Source organism: Meles meles, chromosome 19 (assembly GCF_922984935.1).
Source record: "Meles meles chromosome 19, mMelMel3.1 paternal haplotype, whole genome shotgun sequence".
Classification (NCBI taxonomy): domain Eukaryota; kingdom Metazoa; phylum Chordata; class Mammalia; order Carnivora; family Mustelidae; genus Meles; species Meles meles.
Window position 1 is genome coordinate 50,617,500 of NC_060084.1, and position 19,520 is coordinate 50,637,019.

A 19,520-nucleotide genomic window follows, 5' to 3' on the forward strand; every position below is an offset into this window, starting at 1 on the left:
GTGGTCGTCAGGTCACCCGCTCCATCCAACAGTGGGTCTCTCTACCCATCTGTTGACCCATCCACCCGTCCCCTTCTCCACCCATCGGGGCATCACCCGTGTGCATCCGGATATAAAGAGCGCGGGCCCTCCGATTCCATTTACCTGAAGCCCCAGGACAGGTCAGACTGATGTGTGGTGAGGTAGGTCAGGCTACCAGGAACTGACAAGGAAGATGCAAGAGCGAACTTCTTGGAAAATGGAAATGATCTGTGTCTTGAAAGGGGTGGGAAGCCTGCTTCTCCCTCTCCCACTCCCCCTGCTTGTGTTCCCTTTCTCGCTGTCTCTCTCTCTGTTAAATAAATAAATACCCCCTCCCCAAAGACATACACACACCTCCCATCCTCATCGCTGTCGTTTCCTAGAAGAAATAATGACTTGGGATCATTTTATTTTTTGTTTTTTCATTTTTTAAAAAGATTTATTTATTTATGAGCGAGAGAGAGAAAGAGAGAGAGCACGTGCCCATGGGGGGAGGGGAAGAGGGAGAGAGAGCGCCTGAAGCAGACTCCCGGCAGAGCGTGGAGCCTGATGTGGGACTTGATCTCACAACCCCGAGATCATGACCTGAGCTGAAACCAAGAGCTGGATGCTCAGCTGACTGAGTCGCCCAGGTGCCCTTAAGGATATTTTAAACTTAAGAATCTTAAGGATCATTTTAAAAATTAGGAAAAAGCTCTGAATGTACTAAAAGTCGCTCTAAAATGATTAATTGAGAACAAAAACTCGGGTTAAGCCTCTGCCTTCTGCTCGGGTCATGGTCTCAGGGTGGTGGGATCAAGCCCTGAATGGGGCTCTCTGCTCATCGGAGAGCCTGCTTCCCCCTCGCTCTCTCTACCTGCTTGTGCTCTCATCTGTCAAATAAATAAATAAAAATTTTTTTAATTAAAAAAAAAAACACAAAAAACTCTGTAAGGAGGGGGTAAGTCTGGAGATGACAGAGGGGGTCAGAGCATGTGCGTCTTTGTGGTCCCCAGTGAGGACTCTGGTTAGACCAGGTAATGCGGGAGCCAAGGAGGGTTCTGAGCTGCCAGACGTGGGTCTGGCGCCCCCTGGTGGCCTTTAGGGGGACAGGCTGCAGGGAACAGGAAGAGGGGGAGGACCCGGGTTGTCCTCCAGCAGGAGGTGGGCAGGCCCGTAGAGGTGGGGAGAGGGTGAGTGCCTTCGGGATCCGCTTGGAAACCAAATCCACTATAAGTAGCTGATGTACGAAGACAAGGAGAAAGCCAAGGTTTATGCCCGGTGTGGAGCTGCCGATCTGAGATGGGAAGGGGGGGTCCAGAGGCAGGGTTGGGGGAATCCGGAGTTGCGGTTTCAGGTGCCAGTTAGACACCCAATTGTAGGTGCCAAGTGGACAGTTGGTTGTAAAAATCTGGAAATGAGGGGCTGGAGATAGGCATTTGGAATTTGCATTAGACCCCAAGTCTGTGCAAACGGACCCTTGTCTCCCTACCTAGCGTAGTTAGAATTTTCATTTTCTAGAGTGATTCTGGTCAGGTCCCTCAAGCCCAAACACAGTCAAACAACGTGTCAAATTCTGGGTCTAACCGACGTTTTCTTCCACATTCTTTCCTCTCCATCAGGGGCCGGCCAGGGACCCCAGTGGGGATGGGGGCCCCAAACCCCCACACCTCTGCACCGCGTTCTGAGGATTGCTAGGAGGGCACATAGGAGTCCATATCTAGTTGACTGATGACAGCGACATAGTAAGGACACACGGTGGATCAGACAGTTGTGGTCTGGAGGGATCCACCTGCCCGCTCCCTCCCACCAGCGAACATGATGCCACCTGTGTGCAACGCTTTTGCCCACAGAAGCCCACTAGAACCTCGGAGCTGCAGGCTTTGGGGGAGGGCTGGTACATAGGCACCATCTGCCTGGCCTGTACCCCAACTCCAGGCTTCCAGAAGGACAGCAGGTGTCAGCTTGAACCATACTGTTTTGTACAAAGGGCTGAGGCTCGGTGAGCTCACTTATCATTTGGGGAAGTTTTATATCACCGGAGGGAAATGTTTATCAGGCAATTTCCCAGTTGTAAGGCAAGGGCCAAGCTCCCAAGCTCAAAAGCCCGGAAGGTTAGCAAGGGCAGTTCCTCGCCCCGCCCCCCCCCCCCCATCGTGACTGGTTTGGACAAGATAAGAAGCCAGGTGAGGGAGGGACGCCTGGGTGGCTCAGTCAGTTACGCATCTGCCTTCACTCAGGTCATGATCCCAGGGTGCAGGCATCAAGCCCCTCATCCAGCTCCTTGCTCAGCAGGGATCCTGCTTCTCCCTCTGCCCTCCCCTCCTCCTGTTTGTGCTCTTTCTCTATCTCTGACAAATAAATTAAGATCTTAAAAAGAAAAAGCCAGGAGAGGGCGAGGGAAAGAAAACACAAGATCTAAAAGAAGAGAAAAAAAACCACAAACACTTCCGGAAGAAAACATCGGAGGAAATCTTAGTGGCCCTAGGTTTGACAGAGATACCTTAGGTGTGACACCAAAAAGGGACAAAACATGATTAAAGCAAAACCAAATGGGACTTCATCAAAATTAAAATCCTTTGCTCTCCAAAAGACGCCACTGTGAGACCGGGAAGGCACGCCACCGACTGGGAAAGTGTCTGCAAAACGTTATCTCCAGCAAAGGACTCGGAGCTAGAATATGTAAAGAACTCTTAAAAACTAATAACCTAGAAGATGGATAGCCCCAGTAAAAAGGGGGCCTCGGCTCATGTGGGTCCCAAGAATGGAGGAGACAGGGTCCTCCCCATCTGGGGCACAGTCTGCTTGGGACTCAGGGGTCCTCCCTGGATGGGGGTAGGGGGAATGAGGAGCCCCAGGGAGGCCCTGACCCCCTGCAGAACGACAGACAGACGGACAGAGGTGGCCTGGCCACTGGCCTCACCTGCACCTGGTGCTGAAGACATCGAAGAACAGTCAGGGGTCAGCATGTCACGCTCCAGGGACACATCAGACACAAAGCCTTGAGCAACATCTTCCCTGGGGCCAGGACAGGCAGGGGCTGGGCATCCTGGACCATCAGAAGTTCAGGCCTCTTTCACCCCCGGGGCTTTTGGGGTCCCTGAGAACACCCCCGGGCCCTGCTCAACCTGACCCCACCTTTCTCATCTTGCCCACAGGAAGCTGGTTCTGCAGCCTGACGCTGGGCTCACCTGGCCTCAGGTGAGTGCCTTTAGTGTGCCCATCTGTGAAATGGGACCAGCACAGTTCCTGCCTCTTCAAGGGCAGGATGCTCTCATGAAGGACATAGCCGCTTCCTCGCTCTGTTTATAAAACTCACTACCCCAGCCCTACCCGCCACCCTTCCTGGCTTTATTTTCCTTCCCAGCACTCACAATGCCCCTCACGTAGTACTACGTATTTGTTTCTGTCCCCCAAGCGGGTGGAGTTGTGTGTTGCTGGGGGTGGGGAGGCCACGCCAGCCGGCCTCAGTGACCCTGCGACGTGGGTCGGCGCCTGGGGCCTCATTCTGCACGATGTGCCTTGTCTGTAGTCATATGTCCCCAGTGAGCTGGATCTTGGGGTGAGCTGCTGAGCCGCTGGCTGGATCGCATTGTGTTGAGCTCTTGTGTGTCTGGAATGTGGCTGTGTGTCCCCTGTGTGTGTGTGGAGGTGGCTGCCCTTGGGTCTGGTACATTTGGTGGCTGTGGCTCGGCTGTGGTCTACGGAGGTCCTGGTGTACCTTTGGTGTCATTGTGGGGCCGACTAGAGAGGTGTAGGGTGTTGTGTTACTGTGTTTCTGGCTGGGTTGCCGTTTGGTTGGCTGTGCAGTTGTGTACCCGGCTGGGGGGTGAGCCGTTGTGTGTTACCATTGGTCTATGTGCATGTGTGTGAGAGAGAGAGGGAGAGTCCCAGCCCCCCAAAACCACTAATTCTTCCGGCCTCCCCAACTTCTGGACAAGAGACCCCTTTGTTCTCAGGGCAGAAGAGGGGGGGCTGGTGTTCCTTTTCTCTGAAGCTCCTGGCAAGGTCTCAGCCCAGAGCCTGGCCAACAAAACACTCAAAGCTTCTGTGCTGTTCCTGGCCACTGGCTGGGTGCGCTGGGAAAGCCGGGGGGTGGGGGTGGGTGGGTCACCAGACCTGTGAGAACCAGAGCGGCAGCGGCAGCAGAGAAGGGGGAGCGCTGAGGGGACCCCGACCCTGACCCAGGCTCAGGAGACCTTGCTGGAGGACAGTTGTTACAAGATGGGTTTTGGGAAAAAATCATGACGCATGCAGATCTAAAAGTGAACATGAGTTCGAGGTTGGACTCCCCCTGTTCAGAGGACGCTCGAAGAACAGACACATTTACAGATCAGGAAGGTTGAAGTCAATATTGGAGGCGGAACATTTTGGGAGGTGCTATGGCCTGAATATTTGTGTCCCTCCTCCCCCTCATTAATGGTTGTCGTTTATAAGCCACACGAGAATTACTGTGCATTGCTTCCATGTATCCGCAATGGACAGGATTATTTTTTTTTTAATTTTTTTAAAAGCTTTTATTTATTTGTCAGAGAGAGACAGAGAGCACAAGCAGGCAAAGTGGTAGGCAGAGGCAGAGAGAGAAGCAGGCTCCTCACTGAGCAAGGAGTCTGATGCGGTACTCGATCCCAGGACCCTGAGATCATGACCCCAGCCCAAGGCAGCAGCTTAACTGACTGAGCCACCCAGGCATCCCAGTAATTTTTATTTTTTACTTTTTTATTTATTTGACAGAGATCACAAGGAGGCAGAGAGGCAGGCAGAGAGAGAGGAGGAAGCAGGCTCCCCGCTGAGCAGAGAGCCCGACTCCGGGCTCGATCCTAGGACCCTGGGATCATGACCTGAGCCGAAGACAGAGGCTTTAACCCACTGAGCCACCCAGGCGCCCCAGTGGGCAGGATCATAACACAGCCCACAGCTTGAAAGGATTTGTTCTGGGTTGAATGGCGTCCTGCCTCAGATTCATGTATGTTGAGGTCCTAGCCCCCAGGACCTCAGGATGTGATCTTATTTGGAAATAGGTTCTTTGCGGATGTCAGTAGTTACGATGAGGTCCTACTGGACTGGGGTGGGGGGTTGTCTCTAATCCGACATGATTTATGTCCTTATAAAATGCGGAAATTTGGAGACAGACAGACAGACAGACAGACACACACACACACACACACACACAATGCTATGTAAAGATGAAGGCAGAGAGCCAAGTGACGCTTTTACAAGGAACACCAAGATAGCCAGCAAAACACCACAAGCAAGGAAAAAAGCATGAAGTCTTTTCCCCAGCCCTCAGAGGGAATCAACTTTATGGACACCTTGCTCTCCAACTTTCTTTCTTTCTTTCTTTTTTTAGATTTTTATTTTATTTACTTTAATTTTTAATTTTTAAAATTTTTAAAGTTTTTTAAAGATTTCATTTATTTGTCAGAGAGAGAGGGAGAGAGCGCAAGCAGGGGAAGCAGCAGGCCGAGGGAGAAGCAGACTCTCTGCTGAGCAAGGAGCCTGTTGCGGGGCTCAATCCCAGGACCCTGGGACGCGATCTGAGTCTAAAGCTGTTGCTCAACGACTGAACCACCCAGGCACCTGGAGATTTTATTTTATTTTTATTATTATTATTTTTGGAGATTTTATTTTTAAGTAACCTGTACACCCAACATTGGGCTCAAACTCACAACCCCGAGATCAAGAGTCCCACGCTCCACAGACTGAGCTGTCTAGGCGCCCCTGGATCTCCCAGCTTCTGACCTCTAGAACTGGGAACCCACCCTCAGTGGCTTAAGCCATGTACTTTGTGATGACAGACAAATACAGATGCACTATGGAGAAAGCACAGAAGCACAACATTTTCCTTACAATATTGTAACAGAACCAACTGGAGTTCTCTCCGCGCTGAGTCAGAAACGATACTAGGACAAGGACAAGTTTATTTGCAGCGAATACGAGGAGATCACGGAGAAGGACTTCCAAAAGTGATTCCCAGGCAAGGCTGGGTGGGTTCCTTTCATGTAGGGTTAGGAGGAGTAGTTCATCCTACGTAGGGGCGGGCACGATCGCGCATGCACTTTAAGGCAACATGCCGGAACACGCATGTGCTATTCTATAAAGGAGGCTTGTGCTCCTCCTTGTGTGGAGATTTCCGTATTATAATGAGATAAAGGTACTTGTCATTTTAGGGATCACTCCATCCTCCGACCATCTGCTCAGGTGTGAGTCTGGGGAGCTTAACCCCACCCCAGGGTGGTCTGGGGGCGTCTGGAGATCTTTTTAGGGCAGTTGCTATGGCTGGTGGAGTGGCTTTGCTTTCCACCTGCCTGAGTTAAGAGACAAGCTGAAAAGAGGAGCTTAAGAAAAAATGGGGAACAAAGGTCGATGAGCACCAGCAGGTGGGCAGTCAAGGTCAGGTCCTGGGGTCTAGCTGTCAACAGTACATTGGAGCTGATTCCTGGCGAATGAGCGGGACTCTGGCAGCGGGAGAGGGTAGAAACAGCATGTGCCAAGGCCGAGAGGCAGGAAAGCACGTGAGGTCTGAGATGGGTGTAAGGGTCTATTTAGCCAGAGCGGCTCCACCTTGGTTGAACAGCCATTTTGTTGTTTATGCAGGAAAACTTAAACTGACCCTGCCCCCCCACCCCCAACCCCGGCCCCGGGAACTTACTTAAAAGCAAGTCCGGGAAACCAGTCCCAGGTAACAAAGCCCAAATACACCAAATACAAGGGTGGGTCAGGTCAGGTGGAGAGAACGCCGGAATGCAGGGATGAGTCGGGTCGGGTGGAGACATCCAATCAGTAAGCGCACATACTGTTTCCCTAGCTACGAAGGAGTGTGGGCCCCACCTTTTGGGCGACAATTCTGAGTAAGGTGATAGGCTACTTCAAATAGCTACTATGGGGTGAATTGTAATTCAATTGGTCACTTATGTGTGACCTAGCATGACCGTGCAGCTTTCTCTGTGTGTTACAATCTCATTGGCCACCTGTGCGTGGCCAGGTCTAAGCACATGGCCTTTGCCCTTAAAAGCTAGTGTGGAAAGCAGGGAGGGTTGACGGTCGGTTTCATTCTTGATGCTTGGTGCGAAATAAAGCTTTGCTTGACCTTCGCTTTGTATCAGTCTCGCTCCTTTGACCATGGACCCATTACTGGGGGACCCAACATTGGGGACCCAACAATGGGATTACGGTGATTTGGTGTGGCTAGGGCACTGGGAGATGGGGCAAGGAGGGAAGGATGGGACCAGACAGGGGCAGACGGTGCCAAGATTTGGGTGTTTGTTCTGACGGCTCTGGAAGATCTCTGTTTAGGGGCCACTGATTGTACCCAGCCCTGTTGGGTGCTCTGTACTCCAGGCTCATTATTATCCTTCCAAGACCAGGGGGATCATAAGTCACACAACAGAGGGGGAGTGGAACTTACCCTGTCTGCCATCCCCCCTGAGCCAGGGTTAGAGCAAGTGAGGACCAAGGACCAGGAGGCAGAGACAGAAGTGGGGGCAGGAAGAGCTCAGCTGAGCTGGTCTTCACTCAGCCTTCTGCACGTGCCAGGCACTCGCTCACCAACCCCCTTATCTCCTCCAGCCCGCAGGCTAAATCACTCCCAGTAGGAAAGGGATTCTGTCTATATTTTCATTGCGGACTGCTGATGGGCCCGCCCTACATATTTGGTAAATGAATGAGTCGTCCCTGAAGGCGATTACGCCCATCTTCCGGACAGAGAAACTGAGGCTCGGAGAGGCGCCCACGCTCTAATGAATCCCTTAGCTAGCTGCCCGCTTCCAGCACTTTCCTGAACCCCTCGCTCGCCGCTCAGGCGGCGCCCGGTCCAGCGACCCTGCCCGCATCACGCAGCGGTGGCCCTGCAGCGCTCGCAGGAAACCTGGGCCTCCCGGGCGGGCCCCTGCGCACCCCCAGTGCTTTCGGCCTCGGCCCTCCCACCCGCTCCCAGGGAGAAAAGGGGCCCGAGAGCCGCCCCCTCGCGGCCCACACTGGAAAACCACGACCCTCCTTTGCAATTCCGTTGTCTTTGCGGATCCGCTGGTCCCGAACCCCGCCCTGCGGGGCCGTACCATTCTTGCCCGGAGGGGGGGCCGGGAGGGGTCGCGCAGAGGCTTCCCCGAGGGCTTCTGTCGGATGCGGCCTGACTCAGCGGGGGAAGGGAAGAGACTGCGTGGGGGCTCAGGGTGGCGGGCGACAAGGTCCCTGCCCTCCCGCCGTGGGGGCCCGCCGCGCCCCGCCGTCCCCGCTCCCCCCCGCGTTGGTTCGCGCCGTGGAAAGCCGAGTAACAACCTTTGTGCGGCGGTCCCGAGTCGCGGAGTGCGTCCGTCCCAGCCGCAGGTGGGGTGCTGTCTGCGTCCCGCCCATGCTGCGGTCCCCAGCCATGGCCCTCGCCATCCGAGTCGTTTATTGGTAAGCACGACGGCCGGGAGCCCCCTCCGCGATCCCCGCCCGGACCCCTCCTCGGCCCGACGGTGCTGGGCCCTGGGGACTGGGGGCTGGACCCAGGGGGCTCCCTTCTCGAGAAAAGGGGTCCCCTGGGTGGGGTGGGCGTGAGGGGACTGGCGCGAAGGAAGGGCGTTGGTCCATCTCCCCAGTGCGTGGCATCAGGACCGCTCAGGTTTCCGAAGGTGGAACCGAGACACGTGTGAGGCCATTTAAGACACCCGACTCTGGGGGGCTCCGTTTGCGCAGCCGGGGGTGGGGGTCACTTTTGTAACGGGAGCGGAACCTCTCTGAACGTTTAGGCTTCCCCTCCCCCAGTACCATGAACAGTCATGGGGTGGGGACGGCGAGAGTCGGGAAGGTTCGAGAAGGTTCCAGCGTGGGTTTGAAAGGAATGAAGACTGGGGGTGCCCGTCGTTAGTAACCCTCCTCTCTTTCGGGCCTGGGTTTCCCCATCTGCAGAGGGAGAATGATCTCGGTAGGGACCGCGGAGGGAGTGCACGTTTGATCCAGCTTCCCCGCTAGCGTGAAAACGTCCCGAGTGGACAGGGGATTTTGTCGTTGACTACTCCGTACCCACACATCCCCCCGCCCTATTTGCATAGGCAGGCCTGCCTGTGGGCGCCTAGTAAATGCACGTTCCGCACATTTCTCCTCCCAGAAAGTGCTTGCAGGAGAATATTCGCTCCATCTTCGTTATTGGGTGGGGGGGGGGGGGCGGTCATGTCCCAGCGTGAGTCAAATGCCCTGGGGCAGCGGCTGGTTTTGAAAGGCTGAGATCTGCCGGCGCGCGTTAGAAATGTCCCCTCACCCTCCGCAAAACAGAGAGTGGAGTGATACTTTGAGGTCCCCAGGAGGCCTGTGCCAGACTCCACTCCTGAAATAGCCTGCTGTGGGGGTTGGGGAGGCGTTTGGATTCTGGCCTCAGGACTGGGAGGACCTGGGAATCCAGGAGTAAAGGTTTTCAGGACACCTTCTCCCCGGGCTGTGGGTGGAGATGCTGTTTCTCTGGTTCTCATCCTAACCCCGTTTTCTGTTTCCTTTCTCCCGCCTGTGTCTCATACTTGTGGTCTCTCCTTGTCACCCCCTTGCTCTGCGCCCCCTGTCTGTCGCTTGGCTCCTCTGTTGGGTGTCCGTTTTCTGTGTGGGTGTGTGGGTGTCCGCCTCCTGTTCCCTGTCCCTGTGCCGCTGCCAACATTCTCTGTGTGTCTGACCTCTCCTTTCTCTGTCCCCTCTTTGGCTTTGTCGTCTGTCTGCGTTCCTCTTCATGTCTTTCTGGGCCCCCTTCCCATTCCCTTTATGTCTCCTCCCACCACCCACCTGCCTCTTCCCCCCACATCCTTCTTCTTCCTGGATCCCCATCATCTCTCTCTCTCCCCTGGAACCCACTCTCTTGGACTCCCTCCCACCAGTGGCGCTTGAGGCTACAAGTCCAAGGTAAGCAGACTGACCAGCCCCAGGGCGTCCCTGGGAGATGAGGGAGGAGGGCTACCGGCATGGCCCGTGTTGACCCTGTTTTGACCCCCGCACCTCCTTCAGTATCTTCAGCTCAAGAAGAAGTTAGAAGATGAGTTCCCAGGATGCCTGGACATCGTGAGTCTTGGTGGTGGGGACGAGAATCAGAGATGGGTCTCCTTATGTGTCCCCCAGCCCAGAGGGGGTGGGATCCCAGGATCTCAGGTGGTTCGGGCCAGCCCCACCCTTCCCCCCTTGGTGCCGGTGTCCCCAGGTGGGCCGCTCCACCCTTCCAACATCATCTCTCTCCCCAGTGCGGCGAGGGGACTCCCCAGGCCACCGGCTTCTTTGAAGTGATGGTAGCCGGGAAGTTGGTTCACTCCAAGAAGGTATGGCTGGCTGGCTGTCCATCCATCCTTCTCATCTTACTCTCAGGCTGGCTGGGCATTGGGATCTCACCGCTTCCCTCTTCTTCCACTCCCCAGAGAGGTGATGGCTATGTGGACACGGAGAGCAAGTTTCTGAAGCTGGTGGCCGCCGTCAAGGCCGCCTTGGCTCAGGGCTAATGTGCCCTGAAGGCAGAGGTGAGGGGGTCCCGCCTTGTACACAGTGTGGTCCATGTACCCCGAACCTAAGACTCGTTTCCAACCCAATACCATCCAGAATGGGTAGCGTTGTCCGTATTATTCTCCGGATCACGGAACTGCTTTTCAGAACTTCCTGAGCCTGATTTCCCGTTTCCAAGCCAGTGTGTTCCAGATGAGCCCCCCCCCCCCAAAACTGGGTGCCCCATGCTAGCCCATTCCAGAACCAGGTTCTGGCTCCCGATGCCCGAGAGCCTGGAAGCACTCTCCCTTCTCTCTCTTTGAGCATCAGTCCTTACTCCCCACCTTCCGTCCCAGTATACAATGGACCCAATTTCCTGTCCCCAGGAGACTTGGATCCAGAAAACTGGTTTTCAAATGCTTGAAACTCAAGTTCCGTTTCCTAGAGTCCTTTAGCAGAGCAGAGTGAGGTCACCTTCGCCGTGAACTTGAACGCGAATATTGAATTAATGTGATACAGAGTAGCATCCTGCCTCCTGTGCAGCTCTGAAATGAAAGGAGGCCTCCCCTACACAGAGAAAGTCAAGAATTATGTAATTCCAAAGTGGCTTGAGCTGACTCAGTTTCGTGCTGGGGGCTGTGAGGGTGGGGGCGGTGCTTTCAGTTCTTCAAGCCGGAAATGGGAACTGACAGGTGGCTCCTGGCATCGGGCCTGCGGTCGCCTGGGGTTCCAGGGAGGGCCATCAGTGGATGCTTCCTCCCACATGAGCAAACATGGGACTTAACATTAGGGAACGGAGAGAGGGAGCAGTGGATCTTGATTGCATGTTTTGTGGGTGCAGTTTCTGGGGTCCCTAAGACCACCCTTGGGTTCAGGGATTTGCTAGAAGGACACTCGGGACTCACCAAGTTACAGGGGTGGAACGATGATCATAGCAGCGGGGTAGCCATGAAAGTCAGTGAAGAGGAGAGGTATGCGGCGGGACCAGGACACCTCATTGTCCCCGTGGTTGGACTATCACCACAGGGAAGCTCGCCCTCCCCGGTTGACCTTGGCCTCTGGCCCCTCCAGAAGCAGGAGCTGCTACCTTGTGGTCCAAGGCCCCCACTGTAGATCATGTCAGTAGCGTAGCTGGACACCATCGCCCAGGGCCCCAGGTGAACCGGGGTGCAGCCCAGGCAGGACATTCCATTCCCAGTGCTTTGAGATCCCCCCCCTTCCAGGAGCTGGAGGCCAGGCGGGTCCTCCTTGTGGGTCGGGGGCCATGATGAGGTCTTTCTGGGGCTTGCAGCTGGCGCGGGCATCCCAAAACCCCATTTCAGTGGGCAGCTTGTCCGGAGAGCTGTGTCCCCGTGGGGCACAGGTGACACGTGTACGCTCACTTCTGCTAGTGGCCGCCCAGCAGCACATCCCCACCCCCAGATTTGCTAAGAACGAAGTCTTGGCCCACGTTGCCGGTTGGATTACAGCTTCTGTCTCACGGGCATCCCATTGTCCTCGTGCCTCGGTTTCTCCCTGGGACTGCATTTTGCCCATCGCTTGTCTGTCTTCCTTTATCATGGGGTCCTCACTGGTCTTGGTTCCTATAAACTCACCCCTCCCCCACCTCCTCTCTGCACAGTCCAGTGACCTTGGCCCAGCCCCCGGTGGCAGACGCTTCATGACGGGAAGGACTGAAATGTCTCACGGACGCCTGGTCTTTCCCTGATGTCCCTGCGGCCGCTGAGTGGGGGCCGAGACTGACGCCCCTGGTCCTTGCCTCTGTGTGTGTGTGTGTGTGCGCACGCATGTGTGCCCCCCGGGAGTGTAACTTCACACCCTGCCTTGTTCCTTCCTCTCCTCACCCGTTCCCCGCATCCCCCAGCCCCCTGGCTACTCTCTGGCATTTGGGGTGGTCTTGCTCCGGGCTTCCTTCTCGGGGGTGGGGGCCGAGAGAGATACGGGTGAGTGAGTTGCAGATTTCGGCAGACTTGTCAGCGGTTCAGTATTCATTAAACATTGGGTGAGTTTAATGGAACGTGTCTGCGAGTTTACATTTTGCTCGTGGAACCTGGGCGTCAGTGTGTGAGCTCGAGGTGGGCGATGGGGGGCACTGATTTCAGCCCATGATGACGGGGCTCCCATGAGAGCCAGGGCTCGCCCCCTTCCTCCGCATCTGGGTGGGTTGGTGACTCCAGCAGCGATGGGACAGAAAGCAGGGGAGTCCTGGGATAGCAGAGCCGGCTTCGGTCACCACCTTCAGAGCCCAGAGGGTGCTTTCCATGCTCTGTTCTGTTGGCTCTTAGAGCAAGTCACAGGGCTGAGCCCACCAACCAGGGGACTGGGATCCTGAATGGGCTTCTGCCCTTGACTTTGGAATTAGGAAATAGTTGAGGTGGATTAGCCCCTGGTAGAGAAAGGTGAGTGGATGTCGTCCTCGGCGGCGGACGAAACTTGCTGAGGACCCCATGGTCAGCCATCATGCTGTCTCTCTGTGCTGGTTTGGGTGTTAGGGCCACTCGGACCACAGCATTGGGCCTGACAGGGATGGGGTGGGGGTGGGGGAGGGATCAGGAGTCTCAGAAGCCCACTTGGGAGCTCTTCTTGGGGCTGGGCCATTTATAAGACCTGCAGGGAGGCTGGCCCTTCAGTCTTGCTTCAAACAGACCGCCCACTCGTTATCTCGGAACCCCTTTCATGGAGGCCCGTTTCTGTCTTAAATGTTCGTACGTGTCCTGGAAAAGTGAAATCACCAAAACAGGCAAACAAAATTTCATTTGTATACAATGCACCAGGATCTTTACAAAATCCCCCCAAACAAGGATGTTGCTGTTCTCCTGTCAGCTCCGACCCCTCGTTGTGGGTGGACAGAGCGGGAGCTCTGGCAGTTCTGTGAACCCAACTCTGGATCGTGTTGAAGCAGACGGGTCACACCGAATTACGCTCAATTCCTCTCTCAGGTCATCTGAGCTGGGCCAGTGGGTGGCACGGGCGAGGCAAGGACACCCACCCCAGTAGATGCCACAAAGAAGCATCTAGATGGAAATGTCCCAGTCTCTGAGGCTGTTGAGTTGGAGACAGCCACGAAGCCATGTTAGGGACTGGTCAGGGGGTGGAGACCAGAGGAAAAGAGACCCAGAAAGAGAAGAGATCACAGCCTAACGAATGTTATCTTTTCCTTTAAAAATAGCTTTATTGAGATATAACGCATACCATACAACTTGTTCCCCCTTCTTTTTAAAAAAGATTTTTTTTTTTTTTTTTTTGAGAGAGAGAGCATAAGCAGGGGGAGGGGCAGGCAGAGCTGGAGAAGCAGGCTCCCGGGCAAGGATCCCAATGTGGGACTCCGTCCCAGAACCCTGAATCACAACCTGAGCCGAGGGCAGACGCTTAACCCACTGAACCACCCAGGCGCCCCCAACTCACCCCTTTAAAGTGTCTTAATTTGACAGCTGTACTATATTCACAGATAAACAAGCCATCAGCACCCACCATCTGAGAACATGTGCAGCCCGGAGGGAAGCCCCTCCCCTCCCTGTCCTGAGCATCCAGTAATTTGCTTTCCGTTTCTGGGGATGTAGTCCCAAGATGTCCTAACAATGGAGTCGGACAAGGCATTGCCTTTTGTGCTTTGCTGCTTTTGCTTTAGTGTAACGTTTTCGAGGTTCATCCCCTTAATAGCATGGATCAGCATTTCTTTCTTTTCCCGGCCGAATAACATTCCACTGTAGGGACCTGCCCCCTTTTGTTTGTCAGCTCCTCTGTGGATGGGCACTTAGGTTTTTTCTAGACTTTGGCCCCTGTGAATGAATCCTGCCCCCGAGACCGTGAGCTCACAGGGGTGTCTGAACTCCTGCTGTCGGTTCCTTTGTGCGGACACCCAGAAGGGAGATTGCTGGGTCAATGGCAACGGTATTTTACAACCTCCGTGGTGGCGGGTCACACATAGACTCTTAGATTCCCTCGGGACTGGGGAGCTCTTAATGCCTTTGGAAGGATGGAGAGCACTTGCCTCAACTCAGGTACAGTTCTCAGCGGGTGAACTCTCAGACCTGAGCTGCTCACTTCGGAGACACCGTGGTTCTTGCCTGAAGTCAATGCCGATGGCTCACAAGGCTGTGCCTGTGTTGTGTGGGTCTGTTTGCCGCGGTATCCAGAAGTCACAACCGCCAACAATAGCGACAAGAAAGAGTGCTCCCCATCCCCGAGCAGGTCTTCATTTCTAACGATCCCGATGCTTTTCTTAGGAAAACAATTCTTGGTGGTTGAGGTCTAAGCCAGGTCAAGACAGATCACAGAAAGTGGGCAGCTAAGGCTTGTTGGAGCCTGGCCTTGACCCCATCTGCCTGCTCGGCTCACATTGGGGCTGCCTGGTGACACCGCCCGCAGCTCTCACTTCTCCATTTGGCTTAGTGTTGTGCTGCCAACCGGCAATTGGTCTTTTAAGCAAGATGTCTGATGGGTGAGGCCATGCTGGGTTATGCTTCAGCAGAAACAAAGCAAACCCAGACCTCAGCAGATGAACACAACTGAGGCAAAGTTCTCGAGGCAGCTGAGCTCTATGCGTGTGTTCCATGGTCTGGAGAGGCACTGTCCAGCAGAATTTTCTCTGAGGATGGACCTTTCTGTGCAACACTTAGCCGCGGGCCACACGGTGCTCTCCAGCACGTGAGATGTGGCGAGTGTCACTGAGGAGCTGAATGTGTTGTTTGATTTGCTTAAATTTACTCAGGGGCGCCTGGGCGGTGCAGTCCGTTAAGCATCCCACTCTTGGTTTCGCCTGGGGTGGTGGTCTTGGGGTAGTGGGGTCGAGCCCGTCATCTGGCTCTGTGCTGAGCATGGCACCTGCTTAAGTTCTCTCTCTCCTTCTTCCTCTGCCCCTCTCCCTTGTGCATGCTCTCGCTCTAATAAGTAAATCTTTTTAAAAAATAAAAAATAAATTTACAATCAAATACACATGGCATCTGCCAGTGATTACCTTATTTAAAAAAAAAAGATTTTTATTTATTTGAGAGAGAGAGAGACAGCACGCACAGAGGGAGAGGGAGAAGCTGACTCTTCACTGCGCAGAGACCCCTGAGGTAGGGCTGGATTCCAGGACCCTGAGATCATGACCTGAGCTGAAGGTAGATGCTTAATGGACTGAGCCACCCAGGTTGGTTCCCTTGTAGAGCAGTTGCAGATCTAAACTTTTGGAGACCCCTGTTGCTGCCCCTAGTCCCACAGCATCTTCAGCGCACCTGCCTGGGAAAGAGTGGAGAGGCCCACGCACTGGCTCTTAAAGGCATCAGCCAGGAAGTGACGCACATCCCCCTCCTCGCAGCCCATTGGTCAGAACAGGCGCACGGCCCCGCCCACCTGCCCCCAGGGCTGAGGACTGCAGTCTTTTTGTATTCAGGAAGGGGAGGTGAGCCTGAGTAATCGGTGAGCGCTAGAAATATCCACCCCGGTCCTTTTATTTTAAGTTTACCTGTGCCTGGGAGAGAAAGTGCCAAGGTTCTATTTTTGCTTAACTGGGACAATTCACACCTTCAAGAAAATAAAAGGAGGCAGCCAGGAAGGTCCCTCCTACCCTGAACGGGGACACACAGTGAATTCTTGTCCAACAGCGGCCCCGTGCGGCCATTTTGAGAACTGCACCCCCATCCGGGTAACCAGAGCATCATCCCCATGGAATCCCTTCTGGTCTTTGAGATTTAGTCTAGCGGAGGGAGTCACCATTTTTGGCGTGGTGACATGACCCTTTTCAAATAAATACGGAAGAGGGAAAAATATATCTTCTCGTCCCTCTCTGGCCCCTTCCATTTAGTCTACGACCAAGCCCAGCTTCAGTACTTGCTGGCTGTGGGACCTCAGACAAGTGTCTTTACCTCTCAGGGTGATGATTTAGTGGAAGGAGGAAGCGAGGGAAATGGGGGTGAGGGATCCAAGCAACCCCAGGGGAGGCTGGGCGTCACCAGGGTCAAGTGCAAAATGGGAGATTTTGCCCTCCATGCTTCTGTAGCATCTTCCCTCTGACTCAGAGGACTGCTTGCCTTGCCTCCCTGCCCTTCCTGACTTTTCTCCTTCTGGGGGAAAGACTGAACTCTCCTCTCCCCTCGGCCCTATTCGGCCCTACCTCCACGTGGCTCCACGTTGCAGCGCCTCATGCCAGGCAGTTCCTCCCACGTTAAAAAAAAAAAAATACAGGGGGCGCCTGGGTGGCTCAGTGGGTTAAAGCCTCTGCCTTTGGCTCAGGTCATGATCCCAGGGTCCTGGGATCGAGCCCCGCATTGGGCTCTCTGCTTGGCGGGGAGCCTGCCTCCCCCTCTCTCTGTGCCTGCCTCTCTGCCTACTTGTGATTTCTGTCTGCCAGATAAATAAATTAAAAAAAAATACACACACACACACACACACACACACACACACACACATATATTTTTTTTAAACTTCAAGGACATTTACTGGGGCACCTGGCTGGCTCAGCCCATAGAGCCTGTGACCCTTGATCTCAGGGTGGTGAGTTCAAGCCCCATGTTGGGGGCGGAGCCTACTTAAAAAAATTCAAGGTCATGTATTTTTTTTTTAAAGATTTTATTTATTTGACAGACAGAGATCACAAGCAGGCAGAGAGGCAGGCAGAGAGAGAGGGGGAAGCAGGCGCCCCGCTGAGTGCGGGGCTCGATCCCAGAACCCTGAGATCATGACCTGAGCCGAAGGCAGAGGCTTTAACCCGCTGAGCCACCCAGGTGCCTCAAGGCCATGTATAGTTAAGAAGTCCTGAGGTTGGTGGTCAACTCAACAATGGGATCCAGGTTTCAGAATTGTTCTAGTCTCTTTTCTTTAGCTTGTTGGGTTTTTATGTGCTTGCTGTTTTGCCTTAAGATGGCCATTGCAGCTCCAGGTATCACATCTGTGTCCAAAACAGGAAGGAAGAGGAAGACATCCTGCCAGTACACTTTCTTTTTGTACCTGTCCACCCCTCAATTTTTTGAATCAAGGTAAAATACACCTAACCTAAAATTTACCATTTTGACCATCTTAAGGTACACGATCGACTGGGTAACATTTAATATATTTCCAATCATGAGCAAATATCACTAATTTCCAGTTCCAGAACATTTCTTTACTCCAAAAAGAAACGGAGCCCAGTAAGCACCCACCCCTCAACCCTCCCTCCCTCCATCCATTGGCACCCACCAATCTGCTTTATAGATGTGCCTATTCTGGGGGCCCCTGGGTGGCTCATTCAACTGAGCATCTGCGTTCATGCAAGTTAAATGCATATTCCTAATTGCAACAAGCCGATCTGAAAAGGCTACATGCTGTATGATTCCAACTACAAGACATTCTGGGAGAGGCAGAACCATGGACACAGTGAAGTGATCAGAGTTTTCCAGGAGTTTAAGGGGGATGGATGAACCGGTGGAGCACAGAGGACTTCGAGGGCGGTGACGGCATTGTAGGGTACTGTAATGGCGGATACCTGTCATTATTTGTCAAAACCCACAGAATGCACGACACCAAGAATGAACCCTAATATAAATTGTGCACTCTGGGTGACAACGTGTCAATAGAATTTCACTGATTGCCACAGAAGTACCACTATCGTGGGTGTCGATTTGGGGGAGACTGTGCGTACATGAGGGCAGGTGGTATACAGGAACTCCCTGAATTTTCTGCTCTCCTTTGCTGTGAACCTACAACTGCTCTGAAAAAACAAGGTCTTTTAAAAAGATTTTGTTTATTTATTTGTCAGACAGAGCGAACACAAACAGCAGGCAGAGGGAGAAGCAGGCTCCCCGCTGAGCCGAGAGCCCCACTCAGGGCTCGATCCCAGGACCCCAGGATCATGACCTGAGCCAAAGGCTGAGCCACCCAGTCACCCCCAAGATAACCTAATTCTAACATGCCTTCTTTAGCTATTTGTTTACACTGAATTACAGTTTCCACAAGGAAGGCGGGAGGAATATATGATTCTTGGTAATTGTACCCCGGAGACTCAACAACTTTCTCCAGTTTTTTTTTTCTTTCTTTCTTTTTTGAGGGCCCCTGTGAACCCACCTGGGTCTACGTTTCTGGTGTATTTCAACTTGTGCCGGATGGACTTCTTTTGAAGCTCAGACTGAACTTCTTGGAGGTGGCCCCTGGACCTTTAGACATAGACCCCCAGCAATCTCTTGAGAGCTTCCCATCTCTGGGAGGGGGGACAAGGTGTTGCAGGCTTATTTTAGTTTTTCCCGCCTTGGGCCTGGGGTCAGCCTTGTCCCTGAAAAAACTCGGTCACCCTTGGGGGGAGATGCTTTTTGAAGGCAGTAGCCAGTAGCCCGTCCCCCTAGAAATCTAGAGAAGAGGTAGCGAAATCTGTAGGCATTCAGCTGGTCAAGACGCCAGACGCTGCCCACCCCAGTGCTTCTGTGCTGGTCTCCCCGCCCTCTGCACCTGTCTCCCCTGTGCACTTCTGTGTCTGTCCATGGGCTGTTGGATAAGCAGGAGGAGTTTCATTAAGCCCAGGCAGCCCCGGGGCCTGTCCGCTCTGTTATATCTGTCCGCCCTCCCCCGACAGCCTGCCATGTGTCCTCCCCCTTCCCTCCCTCCACCTGATCTAATTCTCTCTCCGCTCTCAGAGGCTGTCCTGACCTAAGACGATTCGAACATTTGGTAAATGGAACCGGTCAGGGTCAGAGAGCTGCTTGCGGCGGATGGCCACAGGGGGGCAGCAGAGGGAAGCGGGCGCCGGGGAGACAGCGCCCCAGAAGAGGGGGCGAGAGGGGCTCCCACCAGGGAGGACAGAGGGAGGGGGAAGTTCTGGAAAGGAGGACTGGGGGTGGGGGGTGATTTCAGATTTACAGAAAAATCGAGAAAATACGTATCCAGCGCTCTGTTCACATCTTACCTTACTTAGCAGGTTCATTTATTACAATGAGTGAACCAATAGTGATAAACTCTCATTGACTAAAGCCCTTAGTTGATTCGGTTTTGGTTAGTTTTTCCCGAATGTCCTTTTTCTGTTCCAGGATCCCGTCCTGGGCACTACATGACGCGTTTCCTGTGACAGTTTCTCAAGACTGTCCTCGTTTTGATGACCTGGATGGTGTTGAGGAGTACGGGTCGGATATTTTGGAGAAGGC

At 53.8% G+C, this 19,520-nt stretch overlaps 1 protein-coding gene across 1 annotated transcript; it reads left to right on the forward strand.

Annotated features, from left to right (window-relative positions):
• The first annotated feature begins 8,166 nt into the window (after positions 1–8,166).
• SELENOW (selenoprotein W) lies at positions 8,167–12,443 on the forward strand. Its single transcript, XM_045989425.1, has 6 exons — positions 8,167–8,397; positions 9,843–9,867; positions 9,970–10,023; positions 10,200–10,274; positions 10,371–10,469; positions 12,053–12,443. Exons 1-5 carry the CDS (start codon positions 8,351–8,353, stop codon positions 10,449–10,451), a joined length of 282 nt encoding a protein of 93 aa, XP_045845381.1. The 5' UTR covers positions 8,167–8,350; the 3' UTR covers positions 10,452–10,469; positions 12,053–12,443.
• Positions 12,444–19,520: the final 7,077 nt, after the last annotated feature.